Raw genomic sequence first — 24,300 nt, forward strand, 5'->3', positions numbered from 1 at the left:
AGATCACCCCAGCTAAAAGTCACATAAAAGTAATATTTGAAAGATAATTTTATTTACAAGCTTGACTTATGCTGATGCTCAAGAGGGTAAATCTACTGTATTAGAAGTTAAGACTTGAGATTTCATGGAGAAAACAAGAGTTTTTTCTGTTGTTCAAAACGCGTTCATGCTCTTTCTTCGAAATTTACTCCGATTAAAATTTTGTTGCCGTTTACAGCACTAAAGAACCAATGATCAGTTCATTGTAAGCGTGTGACATGTGCGAATAATTATCAACGGAAGCTAAAACAGATGTTGGTTGTGAAACAGAATAATAATATATGATAATCGCCCCTTAATTAAATAATTCAGTTGTATCCTCCATTTAGAGTTCTCATTCTTTTCCAACACACAAAGTAATCATGAAAACCAGTAGTAGAAAAAATAGGCCAGAATCGAACTACAAAGTCATGTTCATGTCACAAACTTAAGAATACCTACAAGGATCAACACCCAATTCAAGTACATTTTAGTATCGGTAGCCATCGTAGAGGAAGGGTAACTGGACACAAGCACATCATAGAATGCAATCATCAAGAACGAAAAAAGCAAAACAACCGAAACTTTTGAGAAAAAAAAATTTCAGGTAAGATCATCTTCCTCTAGTTCTTTGGCCTTCAGCTTTTCCTTCACCCTCAAAAGAAGAGTCGTCTTCCATGAATCCTGCAGAGCAGTTTTATGCAAACATCATCAGAAAATTCCAACAAATACAATTCTTTTCTTGGATTGAGATCTAGGGTATTGCACCATATTTTTTAGCCTAGATCGTAACAACAAATTAAAAAAAAAGGTTGGCTGTTGGGTGGCTGAACCATCCCATGGCTTCAATCCGGCCAGAGGGGTATTTGGAGTGGTTCGGCCACCCATCCTAGCCGAAACACCCCCAGGCACTTGGAGGTGGTTAGATGCCGAATCTGGGGCGGCCGAACCACCCCCAAGGCCATGGGCTGGTCCGGCCATCCCTAAACCACCTTCGGAGTGCAGGTGGGTAGTTCGGCCATTCCCCTTACCCCCATTTCTCCCATTTCTTGTTACAATCTGGGCCATTCATTTGATTGCATGATGGACCAGATCTCAATTCTCTTTGGGGGGTGGGGAATGTCTAAGAACTTAGATGAGGTCAAAAATAGAAGTTAACATCACTTTGAGACCTATGTACATAAAAACAAGAAAAGAAATTCATAAATGAAGAAGTCCACAAACTGCCTTAGTTCGAGTTTAAGATTCTCAGTCAGGCAGGAAAATTATTTAAGGTAGAATTATCATGCATGCACACATGTAAAGTTGAAGGGGTAATGAGAATTAGGGAAAAAAAATAACATTGAAGAACTTGTCCATCAATCTCATCATTTCATTTCACAATTTAGGATCTCTTCATCCATGCATTTCAGTTCTAGCTGCTGAATTCCACAGTTAATATGAAAGTGCATCAATGAGGAGACACGGAATTCAGAATTGAATAAATATTGGTCAACCCAAATCTTTTTTAAATGCATCATGTTAAACAGTTTTCAATTTTGCATTTGGAAACACCCTAGTGCAGATAGAATAATTCAAATACTAGGTGTAGTGTTTTTCCCCTTTGCTCCCTCGTAAATTTTACAACAGAAAATTCTATCCTGATTTTAGTATGTTATTCCAGATCAACTCTCACAAGACCAATTTAAAAGTTCCTAGAATGTGATCAACATCCAAAATTCAAAGGAGTTTCTAATGGAATCATAATTTCAGTGCTGGAGAGAGTTTTACCAGCGGAGTCATGCTATCAAATTCTTTGATTACATCAGTAAACTTCACAACATCTTCCTCGTCAACTGCAGCAGCAATATCCTGGCACAAAGACATAAGCTTCTTTGTCAAGATTCTCTTAGCTCAAGAAAATAAAGATAACAATGAAATTATTAAAAATACCACCATGTAAAGGAGGCAGATACAATGCTAAAAAATAACAAGTTACTCTAATTTAAAAGGCAATATAATTAAGCTAAAAGATGAGGAAAGAAAAAAAAAAACAATACTATAAAAGGTGACATCAACAATTCAGATTGTTGAATCAACCAAAGAGTAACAACCAAATAGAAGATATTTAACCATTCAAAACAACAGCCCTTGATATATATATCGATGAATTGAGCCCTTGAATTATAATACAAAATTTATATAATAAAAGTTTGAAACTCACTGCTAAAAATCTGTATTCACGTGTTCCGGAAAAAGTTGGATCCAGTTCCTGGTAAAGCAAATGCGATATTAGTATATAGTCGGATGACTCAATAGGTAGAATGTTGAGATGCTGAAATAGGGCCAAATTCAGACCTGATATCGCTCTAATGCATTGGTAATTGCTACAACATCACCTTTGCAGAGTTGGCAAAGGCCAGCATTAAGAAGGTGTCCTTTAACTCCATACTTCAGCAAGTTATTATTCATTGACTGTCGTGCTATCTCTTCATAAATCTCAATCGACTTCGGATATCTGGAGAAATATCACAAACAAACTATTCAGGTCCCCATCAATGAAAATGTCACTTCAATAATTATTAAAATGGCTCCAGAATCAGGATTTCTGTTGTTATGGTTACTTTGCATTTTCCTACCACAGAATTTGGGGTAAGTGGGCACTTGAGTAGGTGAACTAGGACATATCACATATGCAACAATTAACAATTAATTACAAGAAAATCAAACATATTGAAAAGACAGTTAATTGCCAGCCTCATCAAAATGAAAACACCATTCTCAACAGTATTTGATTGACAACCTAAGTTTCTCAAGTTAAGCTCTTAGGGGCATTCCGAATGTTCATGTCCTCACCCAAGCCCTTCCAAATAAGCATATATAGAATCATATGGTGAAATTTAAACTTCGTAGATAATAATAATTTTTCTAGATCTTGCACTAGCTCAAAAAAAAGAGTAAATACAACTTCATGTAATTAAATACATGTAGCAAATAAATCTCAGCTGCAGATCCTAATAAATTATAACAGGACTATAATTTCAACATGCGTCAGGTTGTGGAAATTCTTGGGATCATGTTGAGATAATCCATTTGTGATTACACTTGTTTCTCATAACAAACAACTTGCTGCAACAAAATTCTATGCACACAAGCAGGCAGGATGAGATGGATACAAACTGTGCAAGACAATCCCTTGGAAGAACTAATTACAATAACAAGAAGCCATATACTGCATCAAGAGTAAAAAATTTGCAAATAGTTGCTAGGCTTACTGTTCTAGTTGAGCAGAAAATTGCGCGACTTTCTGCTTGCACTGATTGGCAGAAGTTGTTACTTCTTCATTTTGGAAGAAGTCGGCTGACTTTTCAAAGTAAACAATAGCCTGCTCAATGTTGTGTTCAGACTCGTACAATTCAGCAATTTCCTGTGCAAGGAAAAAAAAATTCCAAATTCACCAAATGCTTTTTTGTAATTAAACTACAATGATCTCACAAATGTATTCCACAAAAAACATAGACACCAAGAGCACTCCAAAATCAATTTCTTGATTTCTAGAAGGCTTGAGATTATTGCAACAAGCAACAGAAATAAAAAGGAACAACATAGTAGTAAAACCCAAAACAGTACACCTCAAAATAACATACTATGTAGAATCGCTGACAAAGCCGAGTAAAAAATGTACCTTGAAGTATCTTGCAGCCATGCTGAGCCTTCCAATATCACAAAACAGATTTACTGCCTGATCTAAGCAAGATATGGCCTCTGCATAACAAAATTTTTTTTAGCTACAACAAAGTTTTATCCCACTCAACTGAAAGAGAAACAACCTAGCAGATAATACAAATAAATAGGCAGACAACTACATCTACAATTCATATACGGCCCTACATGCAATAGAAAGGTGATAACATGTGTGGTTAATGCCTATAGTGGAAAATGCTGCTGTTTCTTGGGAAGTTACATAAGCAAATACTTTATAAATTCAAGCACCTATCTTATATATGCAATCTGTTCACTATATCTTTTTCTTCTTTCACTTTTGATTGGTAAGATTTGTTCACTATATCATCAATTCTCAACAGATCGGTCTATTGCTAAAAGAATGGAATTTAATCATGCCAGAAAATTTAAATTGACTAGGGTGAGAGACCAACCAAAGGAGGGCCTAGGTACTTTCAAACTTCACGGAGTCATGTTTATAGGAAACGTCATGCATGTAAGCCAAAACCATACATACCATTCACAGATGTTTTCTTATAGCAATGAGCAGCATCAACATAAGCTTGGGCAGCTTCATGTTTGCTTTCCAACTATAAACAAAATAGTATGAGACAATATTCTCAATTAACAAATAATTGGTCAAAAGAAGAGATGCACTATCAGATTAAAATAAGTAACAATGCTTAATCCCAAAAATCCAAAGTACCTACCTTTAAATGACAGTTTGCCAACTTTATATATGTTGATCCAGCCTTATCCCCTGAAAAACCATATACATAGAGATCGGCAACTCTTAATACGGGCACACAATGTTGACAAAATTTAGTCTAGAGAACAAGTTCATTCTTCGATTCACATGACCCCTACAGTACCACAATGATCGGAGTTTTTTTTCCAAGTAAAAATTTGGTACCACTCAAATTTTTAAAATCCAATTCATTTAAAATCCTAAAAACCCAATTTACATACCGCTCAAATCATTTAAAATCCATACCGATCCACACATATGCAATCAATCAAGAATCATCAATTCAAAGCCAAAGCCCAAGCTTCCCACTAAGAACCGAAACAGAGAAATCCCGAATCATATAAAAAACTCAATGATCACTATCCAAAATTGGGTCATTATAATCGCCAATAATAAACTTAAAGGGTTAACGCGACCCATTTGTTACAAAGATTCAAACTATCCATCCCTATCCGTTACTTCCCGATTCTTTCTATGGAAACAAACAGAAAATTATATATATATAAAAACAAAAACAATCAGAGAGAGGTATAAGTAAATAATAATACAGGATTTGGCGAGCTTAAAGGAATTAGCAGCTTTATCGAAGAGATCGGCGGCGTCTTCATACTTGGAGCCGAATAATCCCCAGCCGCTGAGCTTCTTCTCTGCTTTCTTCTCGAACTCCTCTGCTCGAGCCATCTGATCCCCCATTTTGATTACTTTCAGATTTTTTCTTCTCTGTTGCAGATCACACAGGGAGACTGACTATTAAGCAACGGCGAAATTGATATCGTCAAGGTCAGCTTTTATTGTTCCAGAAAAATGAGAAAGAAGGCTGGATTGGACTGGGTGTTAGGTCTTGTTTAATTCGCGCTCACAGCCCAATATCTCCATCTGAAGGTAAGCAAATGCTTGGGCTGATAAAGATGGATGGAGTGGCCCATACCCAGCTAATGTTTAGGCCCTAGTCTGCATTAGAGCCCGTTTGGTTTAACAATTTCAGGTTTGTTTGGTTTTGTTCTTTTTAAAAACACTTGTACCTCTTTACTTGCGATTTGTAATCGTAATTCAAATATGCATTTTTAAAAAATGCACTCCCAAAAGAGATACTTTCCATAATTTTGTTTAAAAACTTAGTTTTGGCCAGCTAAATCGCAAGGCCAAACAGGATTCTTCAAATTGTACGCTTTTGTTTGAAAATAATGATTTTCAAAATGCTATTTTTAAATATGTGATTAAATATTTGGTAAAATATATAAAAGAGTTTTTTTTTTCCCTGTCTATTAAAAGTTTAAAATAGTAATTTTTTTTTTTTAAAAAAAAAAAAAACATATCCCTTACCGGTTATGTGAAAACATAATTTTTTTTCACATTTTCAAATCAATATATATATATATATATATATATATATATATATATATTTTTTTTTTTTTTTTTTCCCAAATATACACCCGAAAAATACATTTTCCATACTTTTGTTAAAAAGTTGTGTTTGGCATGACAAATCGTGAAGCAAAACATGCTCTTAGGCAATTTGTAGAAGCTAGCCAATCTAATTAAATTATTTAGTCATTTTTTCTGAGTTAGGCCATCTCCAGCGGTTGGAGTTAAAGTAGCTACTCAAAAAGTGACAATCTCTACTTTAACTACTGGTTATCTTAAAAACACTCCAACAATAATCTCTATCCCACTCTTTATTTTCTTTAAATAATATTTTTTAATTTTTTAATTTTTTAATTTTATTTTTTTTTTTTTCGTCCTCAGCCCCAACAGGCCAACCCCATCAAACCCACAACCAAACCACTGAAACCAACCTTGCCCACCCACGCCCAAGACCCAAAACCAAACCAGCCTTGCCCACCCACACCCAAGACTTAGAACAGTCGATGGTGGCTGGTGCGGTCGATGGTGGCTAGAGCGGTCGATTGTCGGTGGTGCGTGTAGTGAGGTAATTTTTCCTAAATTCAACATTTTCTTTGCTTCTCCTTGGTGTTTCTCGGCAAACAAACAAGGGATTGAGAATGGTATCGGTGTTTCTATACCATGTGGTGGGCGATTTGACGGTGGGGAAGCCGGATTCAACATTTTCTTTACTTCTCCTTGGTGTTTCTCAACAGACAAACGAGGGATTGAGAACAGTGTTTCTGTACCATGTGGTGGGCGATCTGACGGTGGGGAAGCTGGAGATTGTGGAGTTCCTGGAGACGAAGACGGTGGAGTCGGCCAGCAACGCACGTAGACGGCGGCGACATCTGGGTCGTCAAGGACGGTCTCGTTCGGCTCTGGAGCTTTGGGAGGCTCGGTCAGACCTCGGCGTCGGCACTTAGAGAGGAGACCGGTGCCTATTCCGAGCGGCGTCAGTGCAAAGAGAGAGGCGTCGGCGTCGGCGTCAAACGTCGTCTTCTCCGGTGGGCGAGAGACTCTTCGGTGGGCGAGAGAGAGGAGTGAGAGAAAGAGGGAAGAGAAAAAAACAATTAAAAAATAGTAAACATGTGAACAGTGAATAGCCAGTAGTGGCTATTCACTGTTAATGAAGTTAAGGAAAAAATTATAATGGCCATTCTGTTGGACGAAGAAAAAGTGGTAAAAATAGTCAAATTTGACTTTTTGGTTAAAATGAAGCTTCTGCTGGAGATGGCCTTAGTAGTTTCCTTAAGTTTCGACTGGGAGTGGACAAATTATCCGATTATCACCCACCAAAAACTTACCGACCGCCATCGAACTACTTTTGACTGCCAATCGTTTAATAAAAAAATTAAAAATCATAATAATATTTTTTGGAAATTAATGTCTGGTCGGTAATCGGCAAAATATGTTTTCTGCCGGGTATCGACCTAACCCAACCCGACAATGTATAAACGACGTCGTTTCACCCAAAAGGAAAAAAAAAAAAACTACGTTGTTTTGCTCCTATAAACTTGCTATATATTCATTCTTAACATTTTCTTTTTCCCTTTCCCAGTTTTCATATCTAAACCCTAACCGCTGCCCCCTACCCTTTTCTCTCTTTCTCTTGTCTTTCATTCACTAAAGCATATGAAGGCTGAAGCGATTCAAACGCAAAGGTGAAGAAGCCCCACTGCCCAAAGTCGCTTCTCGTCGTCTCTCTCTCCCTCTCAAGGTCTCGACTCTCAGACCCTCACTCAAAGTCACTAAAGGTTTGTTTTGGGAATTCCGTTTGTTTTGTATTCCACCGCAAATATTGGATTTATTTTATTTATTTATTATCTTTATCTTTGCATAATTGAGCTTATGATATGAGGCTTGTAGTTCAAGTTCTTCATCTTTTGAATCCATGTAAAATGTGATTTGAGCTTCTAATATCAAGTTATTTTGATTCCACAAGCAAACATCACTTGTATAATATGATCTTTGTTATTGAGAATTTGAGTTGAGATGTATTTGTTTACTTATTTACGCGACCAATAATTATTGATTTATCCAAATTTTATGAATTATCCAAAAAAAATTTGAAAAAATTGTTCATATTCTTCATATCCATTTATCACATATATTGTAATATCGGCTTACATGATGTGTTTAAAGTGATTTTTTATATTAACCACTTAAAATAAATAAATAACTAAAATCACTCCAAACACGTCAAAGTCAGCCAATATAAAATAAGTGTAATAAATTGGTCCAACATTATTTTAAAAAAAATATTTAATTAAAATAATAGTTATTGATTCTAGAAGGCGATGCCTTGCAAGTTGTTAATGCGGTTAATATGGGAAGCCCCAATTGGAACAAAATGGGTCATCTTATAGATGGAAACAAAGAAAATTTGGACAAGTTAAGCTCGTGGAGAGTTGAACATGTGAAAAGAAATGCAAATTATGCAACACATATTCTTGCACGAGAGGTTTTTCTTGTGTCATTGTTAGGGTTTGAGCTGAAAAAATTTTAAATTGTATCTATAATATATTAATATTGTAATCAATGGGCAATTGCTCTTGATTGATTGATTTTATCAATAAAAAAAAAAAAAAATTTAGTTTAAAAAAAAAAAAGAAAAAAAAAAAGAACTCTATTTCAACAAATCTAATCCAAGATCTATCAAGATTTTTTTTGAATAAATCTTAATTTATTAGAATTTGATATGCATTAGCCTACCCCTCCGGCCGTCCCCATACTTTTTGTTTTCTAGCATGTAAATAAGACCTGCACATGACCCACTTTCTCGTCCCCCTACATTTTCTGAGTCTATTTTTCACATCTTTCATGGCTGTCTTCGTACGTCATCCTCCACAAACCACACAACATGATTAAAGCCACTCCAAGCTGTCCTGTTATCATTCAGAACCATAATTCTATCAAATATTAATTCCCATCTTAGCCTTCCTTTTAACTACTTTAACCGGTTGTATTCCACCTATAACAATGACATTTCAGTAAACTGCATGGACCAAACCACCATCTCTATTTATATATTATGCATCATCATGTACACGAAGACAATTAGAAGCTCAAACAAAACTATTCCTAGCTAGCCGGAGAAGTGAGAACTCATCGCCGACATGTCTCCGGCAGCCAAACTACAGGTGCCACTTCTACCGGAGCACAAACCTGCGCTGAGGCATGCGTCGGTATGCGGGGCGGTGTTCAACGTGTCAACGAGCATAATTGGCGCCGGCATCATGTCCATTCCGGCCACGCTTAAGGTCCTCGGTGTTATTCCTGCTTTTTTGCTGATCCTGGTTATTGCTTTGTTGAGTGATGTCTCGGTGGAGTTCTTGTTGAGGTTTACTCACTCGGGTGATACAACAACCTACGCCGGTGTCATGAAGGAGTCTTTTGGTCGGGTGGGATCGACGGCCACACAAGTTTGTGTTATGATTACTAATCTTGGGTGTTTGATTATGTACCTGATTATCATCGGTAAGCTTCGAATTTATGACGCTTGATCTGGGTTTTCAGTCTTTAACTTTTTGCTAAAGCATATAGATTTTGAGTACGTCTGGTCTCTTGATTTTGTTATTCCGGCCACGCTTAAAGTTTCAGCCTTGATTCTTTGAGAACCTTTGGAACAAGTTAAAAAACTATTGTTAGTGTCAGATCGTTCTAAGGTGAATGATTATTGGGGAAGAGCAAAATTTTCTTGATTAGCTCTGAAATTGTTGCTGTGAGAGACGGGATGTTTTAATGGATTGGCTGACTTCCAAGCTTTGTAACGATCCAAAGAAGAGCCATTCTCATATATGTATGTTCTGTCACTCCTAAACGAGTAGTCAAATTATAATTAGAGTTCACTAAACACACTTATAAAGTCCAGTCATCTTAAGGGACTCATCAACACCTTTATGATTCACCTAATCTACCTTTCTCAATGTAAGACTAATCAACTTTTTTCTTTTTGGATATCACAAACTTAGTCTTATTATAAAGTTTGGCTACTACGTAATAAATTCAGTTTCATGTTCTTTATGAAAAGTCCGAAAAACATTGTAAGATATGTATGTTATGCATATAGATCTCATTTATGCTATTCTGTGTATCATTTTTGTATTTATTTTATTTTCTGTAGGGGACGTCCTCTCTGGAAGTCACCCTGAAGGAGTGGTCCACTTGGGCATTTTGCAGAAATGGTTTGGCATTCACTGGTGGAATTCGCGGGAATTCGCACTCCTCGTCACCGTTGCCTTCATTTTACTTCCATTGGTCCTTTTACGGCGAGTAGGTCGGTCAATTCCAAATTTCATTTCAATTTAGCAACATATTTGTTAATTGAAAAGATATTAGTTTGATATTTAGACACAATTGAGTGAGTTGCTTGTGCCACCTAAAAAGTTAGTCTCACGTTGAGAAGATGAATGGATGACAAAGGAGCTCGCTCACAATGGTTCTTTACTTGGTGAAACTGAACTTTTATTCTCAATTGCAATCTGATTAAGCATTGGAGTGAGTCGAGTGACAGCGCAGACGTTGCATTGCTAGCTTGTTACCATTACAGATTCTAACGCACTTCTCATTGGTTGAAACATCATGAATTCTGGATCTTAATATTTTCTTACTCTGTCACACATTCACAATGGTTTTTTTTTTTTTTTTGGCTCCAGAGTCGCTGAAGTTCAGTTCAGCAATATCGGTTCTACTTGCAGTGGTATTTGTTGGCATAAGTTCTATGATGGCAATCTTTGCACTCGTGGAAGGGAAAGCAAAGAGCCCGAGATTGCTACCTCACTTGGACAATCAAGTCTCCTTCTTTGACCTTTTCACCGCAGTCCCTGTCATTGTGACAGCCTTCACATTCCATTTCAATGGTAAGAACAGAATAGAAAGCATTGCCTATTAGTGGCTTTTTTTCTTTATTTTTCCCAACTTTCTCACAAAAAGCCTTTTTTGATGAATGATGCAGTTCACCCAATTGGGTTCGAGCTTGGCAAGTCTTCTGATATGATGAAAGCAGTTCGAATATCACTAGTACTTTGCGCTGCCATCTACTTTGCCATCGGCCTCTTTGGGTACCTTTTGTTTGGCGATTCCCTCATGTCGGATATACTCGTAAATTTTGATCGGAATTCGGGTTCAGCAATTGGTTCATTATTAAATGACATTGTACGGTTGAGCTATGCACTGCATGTCATGTTGGTGTTCCCTCTTTTGAACTTCTCATTGAGGGCCAACATAGATGAGTTCCTTTTCCCTAAGAAGCCCCTTTTGGCCACAGACACCAGAAGATTTCTATCCCTCACTCTTGTTCTGCTAGTCATCTCTTACCTGGCTGCAATTGCCATCCCAAATATATGGTACTTTTTTCAGTTCCTTGGATCAACCTCTGCAGTCTGCCTAGCCTTCATCTTTCCTGGTGCTGTTGCTCTCAGGTACTCTCTCTTCCCTTTCCACCACCCTTAAGAAAAGGTAATGCTTAATAATTCTTTCATACTTTTTCCAATGACAGGGATGTTCATGGTATATCAACAGAAAGGGATAGGATTATGGCAGCAGTAATGGTAATCCTGGCTGTAGTAACAAGCACAATTGCCATTTCCTCCAATATACACACTTTCTTTGGAAACAAGTCATAGTCCCCCCACAATCATTTTGGGTATAGTTGAGGTGCTTGTATTTTTGTGTGTGTTCAAATTTTGTTGTCTGTAGGATCCAACAGCAAGCCGGTTCAATCATATTAAGCATATCTTTTCAAAATATTAATCTGATAGAACAAGCAACAGTGGCATCTACAAATATATCCAGTTCTTTCAACTGATTGAAAAAGGGATGTTAATTATTGACAAAGAACAAAGTGGATTCTCCCATCCTGGGATAAGAAGTTCTGGTGCACGATGTTATGGAAAAGCAAGAAGCAATTCGTTGTTGCTCACGCTTCTGACATTGGTGTCTCTCTATCTGACCTCACTCTTATGTATTGTGATAACAAGAATGCTATTCAAATTGCTCATGATTCAATCTTTTGTGATCGCACTAAGCATCTTGAGTATGATTGTCATCTTAAGCATCATCACCTTCAGCATGGCACCGTCTCTCTCTCCCCTTTGTCTCCTCTACTTTGCAATTGGCGAATTTCTTCACAAAATCCCACGCTATTTCGCGCTTCCAGTTTCTTCTTGGCAAACTCTCGATGCCTCTCGCTGCCCCATTGTGAGTTTGAGGGGGGTGTTAAAGCATGTGTTAGAAAATATATGTAAATATTGAGTATTTTAGTCTTTGACTCTTTGTATTGCCTTTAGGGTTGTTATATTATTTTTGTATGTTTTGTCTTGTTCTCTGTAATATGAAAACAGAGCTACCAGCGTGCTGCTGTTGCTCTCATTCTCTCTTTATCTTTTATTCATAGATTTTCTTGACTTATGCACAAACTATCAATGGGAAATCTGCCATCCTAATGCCTAAAAAGGAAGTATAGGATAATAGGAAAAGTAGATGCTTCATATATAAGTTAACAATGTAACTTCCAACATCCTGTCCCACACCCCATTGAGATCCCAGATGCTCACTTGTACACATTGTTTTTCCTTTGATAGTTCACACAAAATAATCTTTCTTCCAGTTATTTAACAAATTAACGACATTCACATAACAAGGTTAGTTGAGATGAAATATCTACATTCTTTATATAAACAAGATTGATACACTAAATATCCACCTGGTCAGGCCAGGTTGAGAATGCAAGCCTGAGAGCCCATGGTTTAGGCTAAGATGATCAAGCTCAAACCACGAGCCTTGATCGAATTATAGAAACTAACATGTCAGCGCAACAGTTAATTAGATAATGACTGATATGTAACAGAGGATAACTGCCCCATATTTTCATTATGTCCCACTATTCTCAGTGGAGAACCTAGTAACATCTCAAAATCTTATTTCATTTTCATTTCTTCTAATATCTCAAAAACTCTATGCATTTTCACAAATTTATCCTTTCATCTCATTTCTTCTAATATATAAATGATTGGTTAAAGCGTGGACGCAAAGAACTAATTTCAATTTTGTCATGTGATAGTGTATAGGGAATCTCCATTACTTATCTGACCACCCAGGATGATAAAAACATTAGAATAATAAATCAAACTGATTTATTTTTTTGTAGAAATTCAGAGCAGCCTTTTCACATAAGAATTGAAACCAAAATCGATATAAAAAACCAAAACCTATCCTCGCAAAACAGAGATCCATGCACATACAGATGTCCTTTTTTGACTTAACAATTGTGTTTGAAGCCTTCAGTTAAAGGCTGGTACCCTAATTACATCTCAAGATGAAACATCATATCTCAGATCTTGGAATCTCTTCAGTAGGCTTGACTTGTATTTCTCAGCCTCTGCATCCTCGAAGGAATCTGGGGTACACCTAATAACTGAGACTGCCCCAGCATGGTGCAAAGCTCTAGCAGCTTCATCTGGAAAATTAGAATTTAAATTTAGCAACCTAGAAAGGAAATAGAAAATAATAGTTATGGTACCACTTTTAGTATATCCTATACACAAGGCACAAAGAGGAATATAGCAGTAACTGAAATCCTGAAGCTGATCTTAAAACCAAAACTTCAAACTGTCTTGGATGATAAGTTTGCCCTTATTCACACAAAGCACTAGCCATTTTCACATTCCATGGTTAAAGCGTCTTACCCTTCTTAATATTTGTATTAAATATTGCATTTTCGAAAAAAAATCAACTTCTTACCTATATACTGTTACAAGCATTAGTTACTGTCTATTGCACACAACTTTATATGCTTCTCATTGAGTATGATTTTGAATCAAAATGTGAATGTAGGTGTATATGGCTGATGCATCTAGTGAATTCAAAGCTATATAAGTATATATGGTTTTTTGGAACTGAAGAAAATGAGAACGGAAATTGAAGGTGAGTATAGTAGGAATTTTCATTCCACTCTCCCTTTCAGTATAGACTCCAATCAATTTTGTTCCTCCAGTGGTGGTAACAATGATTTCTCAACCAATAGGAATGAGGATGGGCATTCCACATTGGGTTAAGAAACATCTATTTCCTCATTTGAATGGTCATTACCAAACCATGGCCAAACCAAGTGCCTAAATTCCAGCAAGTGAAATGTTTGTAGCCCCTTACCTCACACCTGTGCCTTCTTATGGGTTGTTTACTAGTTATAACATATTGAAATGGTTTTGATAGAGTCCAGTTTTAAGTGTAGATGCACAAGCCAAATATTCTTTTCACAATCTATATCATAGTTATTCAACATGAGAAAACTTTCACCTGAAAGACAACACACGTGAGGAAACAAAGTTTTCATAGGAATCACAAGCATAAATATAGGCATATAAACTAAACGAGCATAAAAGTATGACCTGAGTGTGAGAGTGCAACAAGGGCCTTCAATGCTTCCTTCCGTGTGCGGTCGTCTTTAGCAGCCCCCAACATATTTAAGAGATCTTTAGCCCCGCCAATCTCTACTATTTTCATCCTCCTTTCATCTATAATGAAGGGAAGAAAAGACTTACATATGAGACAATAGGCAGTAAACGAATTATCAGACTTCACACTCTAGCCCCTCAATTTCATGTGCCCACTCTCATAGGTAAAGGCTGAACTAAAGGAAAACATCAAAGAAAGTAGTAGACAACCAGAGTTTGGGACAATTGTAAAGTCAATAAATAAATGCTTAAAACTGGGCGTAAGGCAGTCTGCAGAACAGAATGATGGGATTCATTATTAACAATTGTAATTTTATTGCCCAGAAAACATAGTAAGTTTAATTTATTTGTCAGTTCTACTCTCTGTGGCTCAGCAAATAGAATACCAGTGATTGTTCTACACTCAGTTCGGTATGAGAAAAATGACAAACTGGAGAATCTCATTCTGGAACCAACTTGTCAAAGTTTTAGTCTTTGAAGTGAGGCAAGATTGAACTTTTATTAGCATGGCATTGTTTTAAAAATTAACCGAAGCCCTTCTGTCAAAGAACCATTGTGTGTGCGTGTGTTTCAGAAGAGAAATAAGATACTCTAGCATAAATTATGAGAAGTAACAGTAACACTTAACACATTAATACTTCAATAAAACCAAAGAAATACTATTTTCCTAAGAACTACTAGCATCATATTGACATTGAAGCTACCATCTATTGCAAACCGAGCTATTCTAGATGCACCCATTCTCTTAAACAACGGATCCTTGACGTGCAAGAGTGACACAGACTGTTGCATCAAATTTTCTCCTGAAAAAGTAAATTAAAATAATCTTGTCAGACAAGAATTGCAAAGGATTGACTTTTTACAAGACGAGCTATTTCAAGATCGTTTATGAAACCAATTCACATACCCAAGTAAGGAAATAACTGATAAGCAACAGCTGACGCAGTCCCAGCAAAGATTAGTTTCAATAACCACCCTATCTTTCTTTCAGCATCCCGCTCAATGGAGAGCTCATCTGCAAGTAAAAGTAAGGTCCCAATTGAAAAATGAGCTCTTTTTATCCACAGTGATTAATTGCCAAGTAAGTAAATCTAATACGAGTATCTCAAAATTTAGTATTTCTTTCTGCAGTACCTAAATCAAAATCCTTCATCAAGAGAAAATCAAAATTAAAATTTCTTCTCAGCTGCTCAAATAAAAAGTAATGGGATACTTTCACATAGTTTTCTTTATATATAAATCACAATCTTACCCAAAATCCTCAGCATGAACAACGTGTTTTTCTTTAATTAAGTACTTTTTGTGTATTTTTTATAAAATTAATAGTAATTAAAAAAGGGTCATTAGGGCAAAGTGGAAAGAGTGACCTTTTGCATTTAATGATGAGAAATTGCGAGATTGCACATTCCATCCAGGCTCTCTTCTACAGAAATACTGCACAATATAAACCAAAAGCACAACAAAAAATAAAAATAAATAAATAAATAAGAAAAAAAAAATGATATATCCAAGCTAAAGAAATTGCTAATAAAACCAATTTTTCAATCTGAGGCAATTCCGAAAACAAATTATACGCACATGCATAAATAAATAAATGTGTGCAACTAAGGGATGTATGTATGAAGAAGAAAAGGGAGCAATTTACAGAAGTGAGCTGGGCTGCTAACGTGCGCATGATGCGAAGCGAGATCTTCTCAAAGGTCAGCTCTCCGGTTAACTGCTCTCAAAACTTCTTCAATGGCAGGAGTGCAGTGCAGGCCAGCACCTACGCACGAGGTAATGAATGGGGTTCGGATCAGTGGGCTTTTCGGGGGTTCGCTTTTGCCAACTACAAGTCGTTTTTATTTATTTATGTTTCCTGTTCAGTGAGGTTAACCATCCCTCTTATTCGCGGTACAAATTTTCACGTAATTCGGGTAGTCTTACAATAAGAGGAGATTAACAGTTTTGATTTAATTTTACTCCTTTTTTTTTTTTTTTTTTTTTTGAGAAATTAAGGCAAATTTGTCCTTACGAAGAGAGGTTGTAATACATATCTATTTCATGCAGCCCCATTTTTATTAGGTCATTAGTCAAATCCTGATCCATAAGCAACAACTCCTTCAGAAACCATTTAAATGACTATTTCATATTTGCTGAAACGACTCGTCATGTTATCCTTAACTCCCACATCTATGATTTTTTTTTCCCATCACTCTTTTCGAATGATAAACCATATTTGTCAAACAATGAAAGATTAAATTTTCTTTAAGAGCAATGTTACATACCACATTTTTATGCTATAACTATTTTATAATGCTGATGTGGTAGTCTCAATCAACCATTAGATTTTTTAAACACAACTAATATAAGGATTGGTTAAAATTGTTACGTCAATATTGTTAAATAAAAATGTAATTTTTAACGTTATTCATTTCTTTATGGTGCAACAATAGACATTTTATTTTACTGACGGATTAGGATCATCTCCATAAAAAAAAACTATAAAATTAAGAGAAATGTTTATTTGCATTCTAGCGTCCATCTATGCTGAGTTGGCATGCTCCATCCATCATTGGTAGGTTTTTTTTTTTTCTTCCCCATTTTTAGTAACCATGATCTGATATGGTTTAGCAAAAATCAAGTGGTTCACAATAGCATTATTGCCATATCATCAGGTTGTAGGGCAATTATACCAGATTCTTCTAAATAACACTATCCATTTTAAAGCAAATTAAAACTACTTCGAAGGCTCATGAGTAAGCCTGGGAGAATAGCTCTCTATCTCCAGGTATCTTCAAGGTTAATTTTGTTGTAGCAGTGAGAAATAATTTCTCAGTAGCTTCAGTTATCAGTGATGACAATGGAAGAGCTACAGCTGCCAAAACTGCAAGGCTGACTACTACAAAAGTCAATATTGGAGAAGCACAGGTTATTAGCAGTCAATCTTGGTCATTCTATGGGGATTAATCATCTTATCCTTTGAAGGGGATTCCTCATCATCATTTTGGAAATAAAAAATCCAAATCGTATATCTGATTGGAATATTGCCCCTAAAAGCTTAATATAACAGCCATCAGATAAAAAGTTGCAGGGCCACAAAATATAGTTGCTACTAGGCAGTAGGCACCATTAAAAAACATCGAGTGTTCACATTCCATGAAGATGAGCAACTTAAACAAACACCTTTATCTATCATTGGCTGTGAACAACATTGGCCTAATACATACTAAGCATAATCAGTATTTTCCACTTCCTTTTGATAAGAACTAAAATTGATTAAAAAACCAAAAATTTTGAACCAGAAAATAAAGGGGAAAAGACCAAGCACAACACAAGGAAGATCTATATATTAGTAAATATGTAACAACAAAAATCTTCTGCATGGGTAAATGAATCCACGATAGTATGCCATCAATCACTTTGCTTTTAAAGATCACCGTCTTGTGAAAACTGTAGTGATCTTCTTCACAAACCAGGCACGATTGTCTGTTCAAAGTGAAACCACTCTACTTCCTGTCCAAGTACACATCCATGAGCCAACAATCATTCATAAAGGAAAATAGTCAATGTTTCATGCCAAATGTGCACACAATGTTAAACTATTAGGAACACTTTGGAGAGCGGAATTGCAATCATGATGCAAAAAGAACACTTGATCTAGGGTTAACTATTCCTATGTGCCAAAAGGAGAAAAAGTTGTTTGTATAAAACGGAATTGCAGCATAATTACCACAAATTTACTGATGAGATACACAATAAAAAGGATAATCAACTGACCTTCTGCTCTTGGCTGTTGGGATAATCAGTCCTCTTTTCTCTAGGCTCTTATACCGGTCCTTTGCAAGGGTGCAACAACCCTTAACACAAATAATAATCAGGTATGCTCTTATTGAATCTCATAACCATTAAAAAAAAAAAAAGAAGCAATTATGATTGCATGTAAAGTTTTGGAATGGGGGAAAATTTCATTGTACCTTTAACTTGCGGAGTGATCCGGTTATTTCTTCAGATAATAGGACTTGTACTGGGGCAGGCTCAAATCTGAAATGAAGATAACAGGTTACTTCTGCTATAACAAAAATTTGGTCACAATACTTAAGTACGAGTTTGTAAATACAATTTAAATGCTTTCATTTTTCAATAACATAAAAGCACAGGGACTTTCTGTTGTGATTCCACCAGTGCACACAAACTTTTTCACAATAAAAGATATAGTGATGTATCTCATATTTTTTATTTGGTTACTTAAGTTTTTTTTTGATAAGTTACTTAAGTTAAAATTAAACTTTCCATCTCCAAAGCCACAAAGTAGAGGACCACAAGTTATCAAAGAATGGGAAAAAAGGAGAAATTAAGGATCCCTTCACTACTTGAAAATCTACGTTTGCAACTATGAACATAATTAATTACCATAAATAATAAATGAACTAAAAATATTAGAGTACAAAAGAACTCATACTTGTGCCTCCCCAAGCGTGGTGGACATGATTTTAGTCTTTCTTGTTTGGCTACAACTCGGCGGAGATGTCTTTTTTGCTTCTCCTCATCTTCTTTGGCAATTTCTTGAATAATATCTGGTAAGCTGTGACCAGGAGGACCAAGCAATCATTAGAATATACTCTGCAAAAAAATGATTGTTTGTAGAAGCAAAAGGTCATCTTACCTGTCAATTTCTTTAGAAAGTCCCTCAACCTTTTTAGCTTCTGCTTCCATTCTCAGCTGTTCTTTACGTCTAGCTCTTCTATTCAGCACAACTTGGGTCACCCTCTTCGTTTTACTAGACCTGCTAAATATTCATTTGACCGTATGAACTCATAGGGCACAGTTTAGAAGATATTTACACAATAATGAAGAACATAGCATAATACACAAATCAGAAATCATTCGAATAGCAATAGACACATGACAGGAAATACATCAAACGTACCAACACAAGCCATATATATAACAAAAGGACACAATCAAGCTACTGAAGGACAACCTTTCATTCAACTTGATGGATTATGCATCTTCTCAGTATTTCAATAATGAACCTATATTATACATTAAACAAAAAACACTGAAGGAAATGATGATGTCCATAACAAACAAACCTTTTCTCTAATGTAGAATCCTCATTTTCACCCGGATTTTCCAAATTCATCTCATCATCATCACTTCCATTATCTGCCTCAATAAAATACATCTAAAAAAAAGCTGGTTATGTTAAGGTCCTGCACATGGCATATAATTCAAAGGAAATATCTATACATTCATGAAAAAGATTCCTAGCATATTAATTTTTTTCATAAAGAAATAAACCTTGTGTAAACCAACAGCCGCAGCACAAAAGTACATGGGATATGTACAAAAGGCCCTACTCCCCTTCCCCTTTAATGCAAAAGAGAATTCCTAGTAGATAATAAACAAATGGAGAAAAAGATACTCACATCTTCGTCATTGATAGCTTCCCCTGGAACAGTCAGTGGAACTGGCTTAGGTCCCAACTCATTTTGGTAGACTTTCTGCATTTCTTCTGCAACAGCATGAGCCAACACATCCTGAATTGACAAAATAAAAACACATTAAAATTCCATGTGACTTGGCCTAAGCATAGGCAAAATATGTATCAAATATCACAGAATTACCTGATGACTTTCAAGTGAAGGATTGAATGAGCAACCTGGAGGCTCAACTTCTACTGCTGGAATAATTGAAGGCTTCGATTTCTGCTGAAAGAGAATAAGAGCTCAACAATCATATCATCAACTAAGGTCCACTAAAGACCAATTAAGGTAACATCGTCAACATGAACTCATGCAATCATACATCATAGAGAGAATTGCCTCTTAAGATTATACGACTCAATAAGAATGAGATGTATCCCTCACATCAATTTCAAAATCTCGGCAATCAGAATAAATGTATCCAGCTCCTCATATCCTTCCTCAGTAGTTAAATAAAATTACACGAGAGGACTCGACATAAAAGAGTGTCATCAACAATTTGAATTCAATTCTAAGCCACAATATTTTACCTTTTTGGCTTTGTTTTTGTCTTCACCTGCAAGAGTGTCAAAGGGAGCCTATGTTAATGCATGTAATATCATAATAACAAGCCAGTGAAAACATTAATAAAGCATAGAAGAAACCTTTCTCACCCCATATGTCAACCATGCCAGAAGCTGTGGCAAAATCATCCTGAAAGATGTCAACAATAGAAAGATAAATACATAATAAATAACAAGGAGTTCAAAAAATTTGACACATCCGTTTCTATACTCATTATATGAGTAGCAGACCTTAGGACCACCTTGAGTTGCATCATTTGCTTTTGGAACCTCCTTACGCTTTCTCTTGGATTTCTTCTGTATTGAGGATGGAATTGATTGTACAAAAGGGTTCTTTTGTAGCAGGCTGTCACAGCGGAGTACTTTTTCCCTATGTTTTTCAATCTTCCGCTTCACCGAAAGATCTGATCAAACAAAAGTAAATAACTTCTAATCACTTTCTTCAAAAAAGAAGCTTGCATTCATTCACACCAGATGGAATTAGCCCTTAGTATGATTTTTTAACAAAGAAATATTATATTTTCCCCGATGCTTATTCTGCCAGAAAGTTAGGTAAATTCACCACCCATTAAAAAGTTCGATTCAAAATCCTTTCACTTTGACAGAAATTGATTTAGCCGGTAAGAATTACTTGCCAATGAATTAGTTTTCAGTGAACGAAAGAGACGGGGGGGTCATAACCAGGCCCCCAAGTCAAAGCGAAAATGGCAACAGAGGAATCAGGCTATGGGGATCCATAATTTCAATCTGTGTGCACATTACCATGCTTCCTTCGTCTACTAAAAAACCAGAGCATTAGATTATTCTACACACGAAAATTCCACCGCTACCTTTCTCTAAACTGAACCTTGTCAATATGCTACACGCCCTTCTCACCCACCCAAAAAAAAAAAAAAAAACAAACGGGCTATATCTAGACTACAAATTCAATCAACTTGCCATTGAAATACAAGCAAATAATGCTCATAATATTACTGTCAAGTGGAAAACTAAAAAATAATAAATTCATTCGAGTAATGCTTCAGACACTCCCACTCCACCACACCTATTTCTCCGCCCCGTTAGGTGCCTTTTAAAACCACCATTGGATTAAAATCCATATCAAAGGCAATGGTGATTTTAAAAGCCACTTAAAGGTGTGAAGAAGTGGGAGTGTGCGTAACATTACTCAATTCATAAACATCACTAATCACTGAAATAAAGCCCTAAAAGCTCAAGCACCAAAGGGAAAAACCCTAACATCCAAAGCAGCTGAAGAGTGAGGTAGGGCGGAGGGGGAAATAAGAGAAAAGTCGAGGGGCAAGAGAGTAAAATACCTCTGGACTTGTCAACGACGAAGAGTGAGTCGGTGGGGGCGGAGGAGAGGGAGCCACCGGAGAGAGCGTCTTTGGTAGACTTCTCGAAGAAGTCTTCGATCTCCTCCGTGCTTATGTTTGCCCTCCATGCCTTCTTCCCCTTCCGAGAGGTCTTCGCTTTCTTCCCCATCTCTCTCTCTCTCTCTCTCTCTCTCTCTCTCTCTGTTCTTCTGGGACTTCTGGGTCTAGGAAATAGGAGTCGTCAAGAAAGAGCGCTTCGAAACGCTCACGTTAAAACTTAAAAACCCTAATAACTGGCTACGGCGTTCCCAATAGCTTAAAAAGATAAACGACTTGTAGCCCAGGAAATACCCTGACTCGTAAAAGTTGTAACACTTGTTGGACCGAACATGTGAAATTTTATTTTATTGTATTTAATATTCTATGCGATGTTATATTATTATTATTATTATTATTTTTTTTTTTTTTGAGGGAAAACGGGAGCTTCCATTAATAAATATCAGCATTTACAACATCCAACAACTCCCTGGGACAAGAATTAAACCACACCCGATTGCACTGTTTAAACAAAGCTAATTTCGCTAAACTATGCGCAGCCCTGTTTCCTTCTCTTCTCACGTGGGAGACCTTCCAGGAAGCCATTGACCCTAACATTTGCTTTGTCTCGGTCAAAAAAAGCCCGTGGATGGAATCGTCTTCCTCCACTTTGTTGAGAGCCAGAATTATTTCTCGGGCATCACCTTCTAATTCCACCGAATGATATCCCATAAACCTGCCAAAAGAAACAGCACATCGAGCGCCAATGGCTTCCGCAGCAACTGGGTCCCTGATGTGGGGGAAGACTTCACACTTAGCAGCCATCACCCCACCTTGGTGATCCCTGGCTATGACCCCAATCCCCACCAGTTTATCCTTCCCGTTCAAAGCCGCATCCCAGTTGATCTTGATGCAATTCGGTGCCGGCTTGCTCCATCTGGCCCTGGGGGCTTGCTCCCTAAGCCCTAGATTTTCGGCCCGCGAATTGGCAACTCTGAATTCCTCCGCCTGATCCAAGGCTTCTCTGATCAGGATTTTTGGAGGCAGTACCGCGCCTCCAAAGACCACCCTGTTCCTTCGGGCCCAAATCTTATGGGCGATTTCGGCAAAGCTCTCGAGATCCCTTTCTTCCAGTTTGTCACAGAGGGAGCCGAAGACCCCAAAGAACTCCTCCGTCCCAGCCGAGCACTTCTGGATGGGTCCACTGCATAAGCCCCAAACCTCCTGGGCAGAGCCACAACTCCACAAAGCATGACTGACGGATTCCGCCTCGGCGCCGCACATTGGGCATAACTGGTCAGTGACCACTTTCCTCTTGTAGAGATTGTTTTTAGTAGGTAAAATTTCATTGCATGCTCTCCATAGGAATAGAAGGGTGTGTCGGGGTAGGTTTAGGCTCCAGAGACGCTTCCATACTTGGGAAGCAGAGTACATTGAGGACGCACCCCCAACATCTCTATCTCTTCTCTCCATCTCTAGGTGATAGGCGCTGCGGACTGAAAAAACCCCATTTTTGGTCCCTCTCCAAATCAACTTATCCATATGGAACCTAGGGTTGATGGGGATGCTGCAGATCTTGTCCACTGTGTCTTCAGAGAAAATGCATTTTATAAGGGGAATATCCCACCAATTAGCCTCCCTGTTGATTATGTCAGCCACCGTTGCTTCTCTTGGGAGCACCCTTACTGGATCAAGAACATTGTGAGGGGAGTCTGGGATCCACTTGTCTTCCCAAAGTTTGATGCTTTGGCCATTGCCCACCCTCCACAAAAGCCCTTCCTTGAGGAGATCCTTTGCCTGCCAGATGCTCCTCCAGGCAAAAGAGGGCTTCTTCCCCAGATTAGAGTCTAGGAAGTTCGTATTGGGATAATATTTCCCGCGCATCACTCGAGCTGCCAGGGAGTCCGGCCTCTTCAAAAGCCTCCAACACTGTTTGGCAAGCAGAGCCGTGTTGAAAGAGTCTATGTCTCTAAAACCCAGACCCCCCAGATCCTTCCTTCTACCCATTCTCCTCCAAGCCATCCAGGCTATCTTGTTAGAATTTTCCTTGAAACTCCACCAGAACTTCCCCATCATAGCACTAATGTCTTTTGTCAAGGCTTTTGGAATGCGAAACACGCTCATAGTGTACGTTGGGATCGCTTGGATTACTGCCTTCAGCAAAATCTCCTTCCCCGCGTGCGTTAGGAATTTTTCTTTCCAACCATTTAATTTAGCCCAGATTCTCCCTTTGATGTAGTTAAAGGAGGAGACCCTAGACCTCCCTATAAGTGTTGGGAGTCCCAGATACCGTTCAAAACACTGAGCCTGTGCTGCCCTCGTTCTGGAAAGGATCTCATCTCTGTCTGCCGGGGGGGTATTCCTGCTGAAGAAAATGGATGTCTTCTTCTTGTTGATTTTCTGGCCTAAAGCCCTCTCATAGCAGTCTAGGATAGATTCCACCTGGCTCAATTCTCTACTGTTAGCTTTGCAAAATAAAAGACTGTCGTCTGCGAAGAAGAGGTGGTGTATCCGGATGCCCCCCCTGGAGATCGGAACCCCGGTGATGATTCTGGTCCTCTCAGCATTATTGAGGGAAGAGCTCAGGGCTTCTGCGCAAAGGATGAATAG

General features: G+C 37.5%; 4 protein-coding genes and 1 non-coding gene across 7 annotated transcripts; 1 reads left to right on the top strand and 4 right to left on the bottom strand.

Annotated features, from left to right (window-relative positions):
* Window positions 1-396: 396 nt before the first annotated feature.
* Window positions 397-5,244, bottom strand: LOC133864549 (alpha-soluble NSF attachment protein 2). The gene is made up of 9 exons (XM_062300921.1): window positions 5,017-5,244; window positions 4,431-4,480; window positions 4,238-4,310; window positions 3,683-3,762; window positions 3,273-3,424; window positions 2,356-2,515; window positions 2,222-2,269; window positions 1,789-1,869; window positions 397-702 (listed from the first exon to the last, which is right to left on the bottom strand). Exons 1-9 carry the CDS (start codon window positions 5,159-5,161, stop codon window positions 622-624), a joined length of 870 nt encoding a protein of 289 aa, XP_062156905.1. The 5' UTR covers window positions 5,162-5,244; the 3' UTR covers window positions 397-621.
* A 3,648-nt stretch (window positions 5,245-8,892) lies between these two features.
* LOC133864529 (amino acid transporter AVT6C) lies at window positions 8,893-12,234 on the top strand. The gene is made up of 5 exons (XM_062300892.1): window positions 8,893-9,331; window positions 9,978-10,130; window positions 10,510-10,713; window positions 10,809-11,274; window positions 11,352-12,234. The coding sequence occupies exons 1-5, from the start codon at window positions 8,971-8,973 to the stop codon at window positions 11,476-11,478; spliced, it is 1,311 nt and encodes a 436-aa protein (XP_062156876.1). The 5' UTR covers window positions 8,893-8,970; the 3' UTR covers window positions 11,479-12,234.
* Window positions 12,235-12,964: 730 nt separating this feature from the next.
* Window positions 12,965-16,130, bottom strand: LOC133864262 (uncharacterized). The gene is made up of 6 exons (XM_062300545.1): window positions 15,953-16,130; window positions 15,675-15,741; window positions 15,215-15,322; window positions 15,012-15,110; window positions 14,242-14,367; window positions 12,965-13,310 (listed from the first exon to the last, which is right to left on the bottom strand). The coding sequence occupies exons 1-6, from the start codon at window positions 15,980-15,982 to the stop codon at window positions 13,165-13,167; spliced, it is 576 nt and encodes a 191-aa protein (XP_062156529.1). The 5' UTR covers window positions 15,983-16,130; the 3' UTR covers window positions 12,965-13,164.
* Window positions 16,131-17,374: 1,244 nt separating this feature from the next.
* On the bottom strand, window positions 17,375-21,903 carry LOC133864896 (ribosome biogenesis protein NOP53). 3 transcript variants are annotated; one of them, XM_062301327.1, is made up of 12 exons: window positions 21,655-21,903; window positions 20,570-20,742; window positions 20,429-20,468; window positions 20,306-20,331; window positions 19,917-20,000; window positions 19,719-19,829; window positions 19,383-19,474; window positions 18,953-19,075; window positions 18,749-18,871; window positions 18,264-18,330; window positions 18,067-18,146; window positions 17,375-17,802 (listed from the first exon to the last, which is right to left on the bottom strand). In XM_062301327.1, exons 1-12 carry the CDS (start codon window positions 21,821-21,823, stop codon window positions 17,796-17,798), a joined length of 1,095 nt encoding a protein of 364 aa, XP_062157311.1. In that variant the 5' UTR covers window positions 21,824-21,903; the 3' UTR covers window positions 17,375-17,795. The 3 variants fall into 3 exon arrangements, with proteins under 3 accessions (XP_062157311.1, XP_062157313.1, XP_062157312.1); XM_062301329.1 differs by having other exon boundaries at window positions 19,917-19,997; window positions 21,655-21,901; XM_062301328.1 differs by having other exon boundaries at window positions 18,953-19,072; window positions 21,655-21,901.
* LOC133865128 (small nucleolar RNA snoR100) lies at window positions 21,004-21,116 on the bottom strand. Its single transcript, XR_009899653.1, has one exon. It is a non-coding gene; the product is annotated as a small nucleolar RNA snoR100 (small nucleolar RNA).
* Window positions 21,904-24,300: the final 2,397 nt, after the last annotated feature.

The sequence above is a fragment of the Alnus glutinosa genome, chromosome 3, assembly GCF_958979055.1.
Source record: "Alnus glutinosa chromosome 3, dhAlnGlut1.1, whole genome shotgun sequence".
NCBI classification, from domain to species: domain Eukaryota; kingdom Viridiplantae; phylum Streptophyta; class Magnoliopsida; order Fagales; family Betulaceae; genus Alnus; species Alnus glutinosa.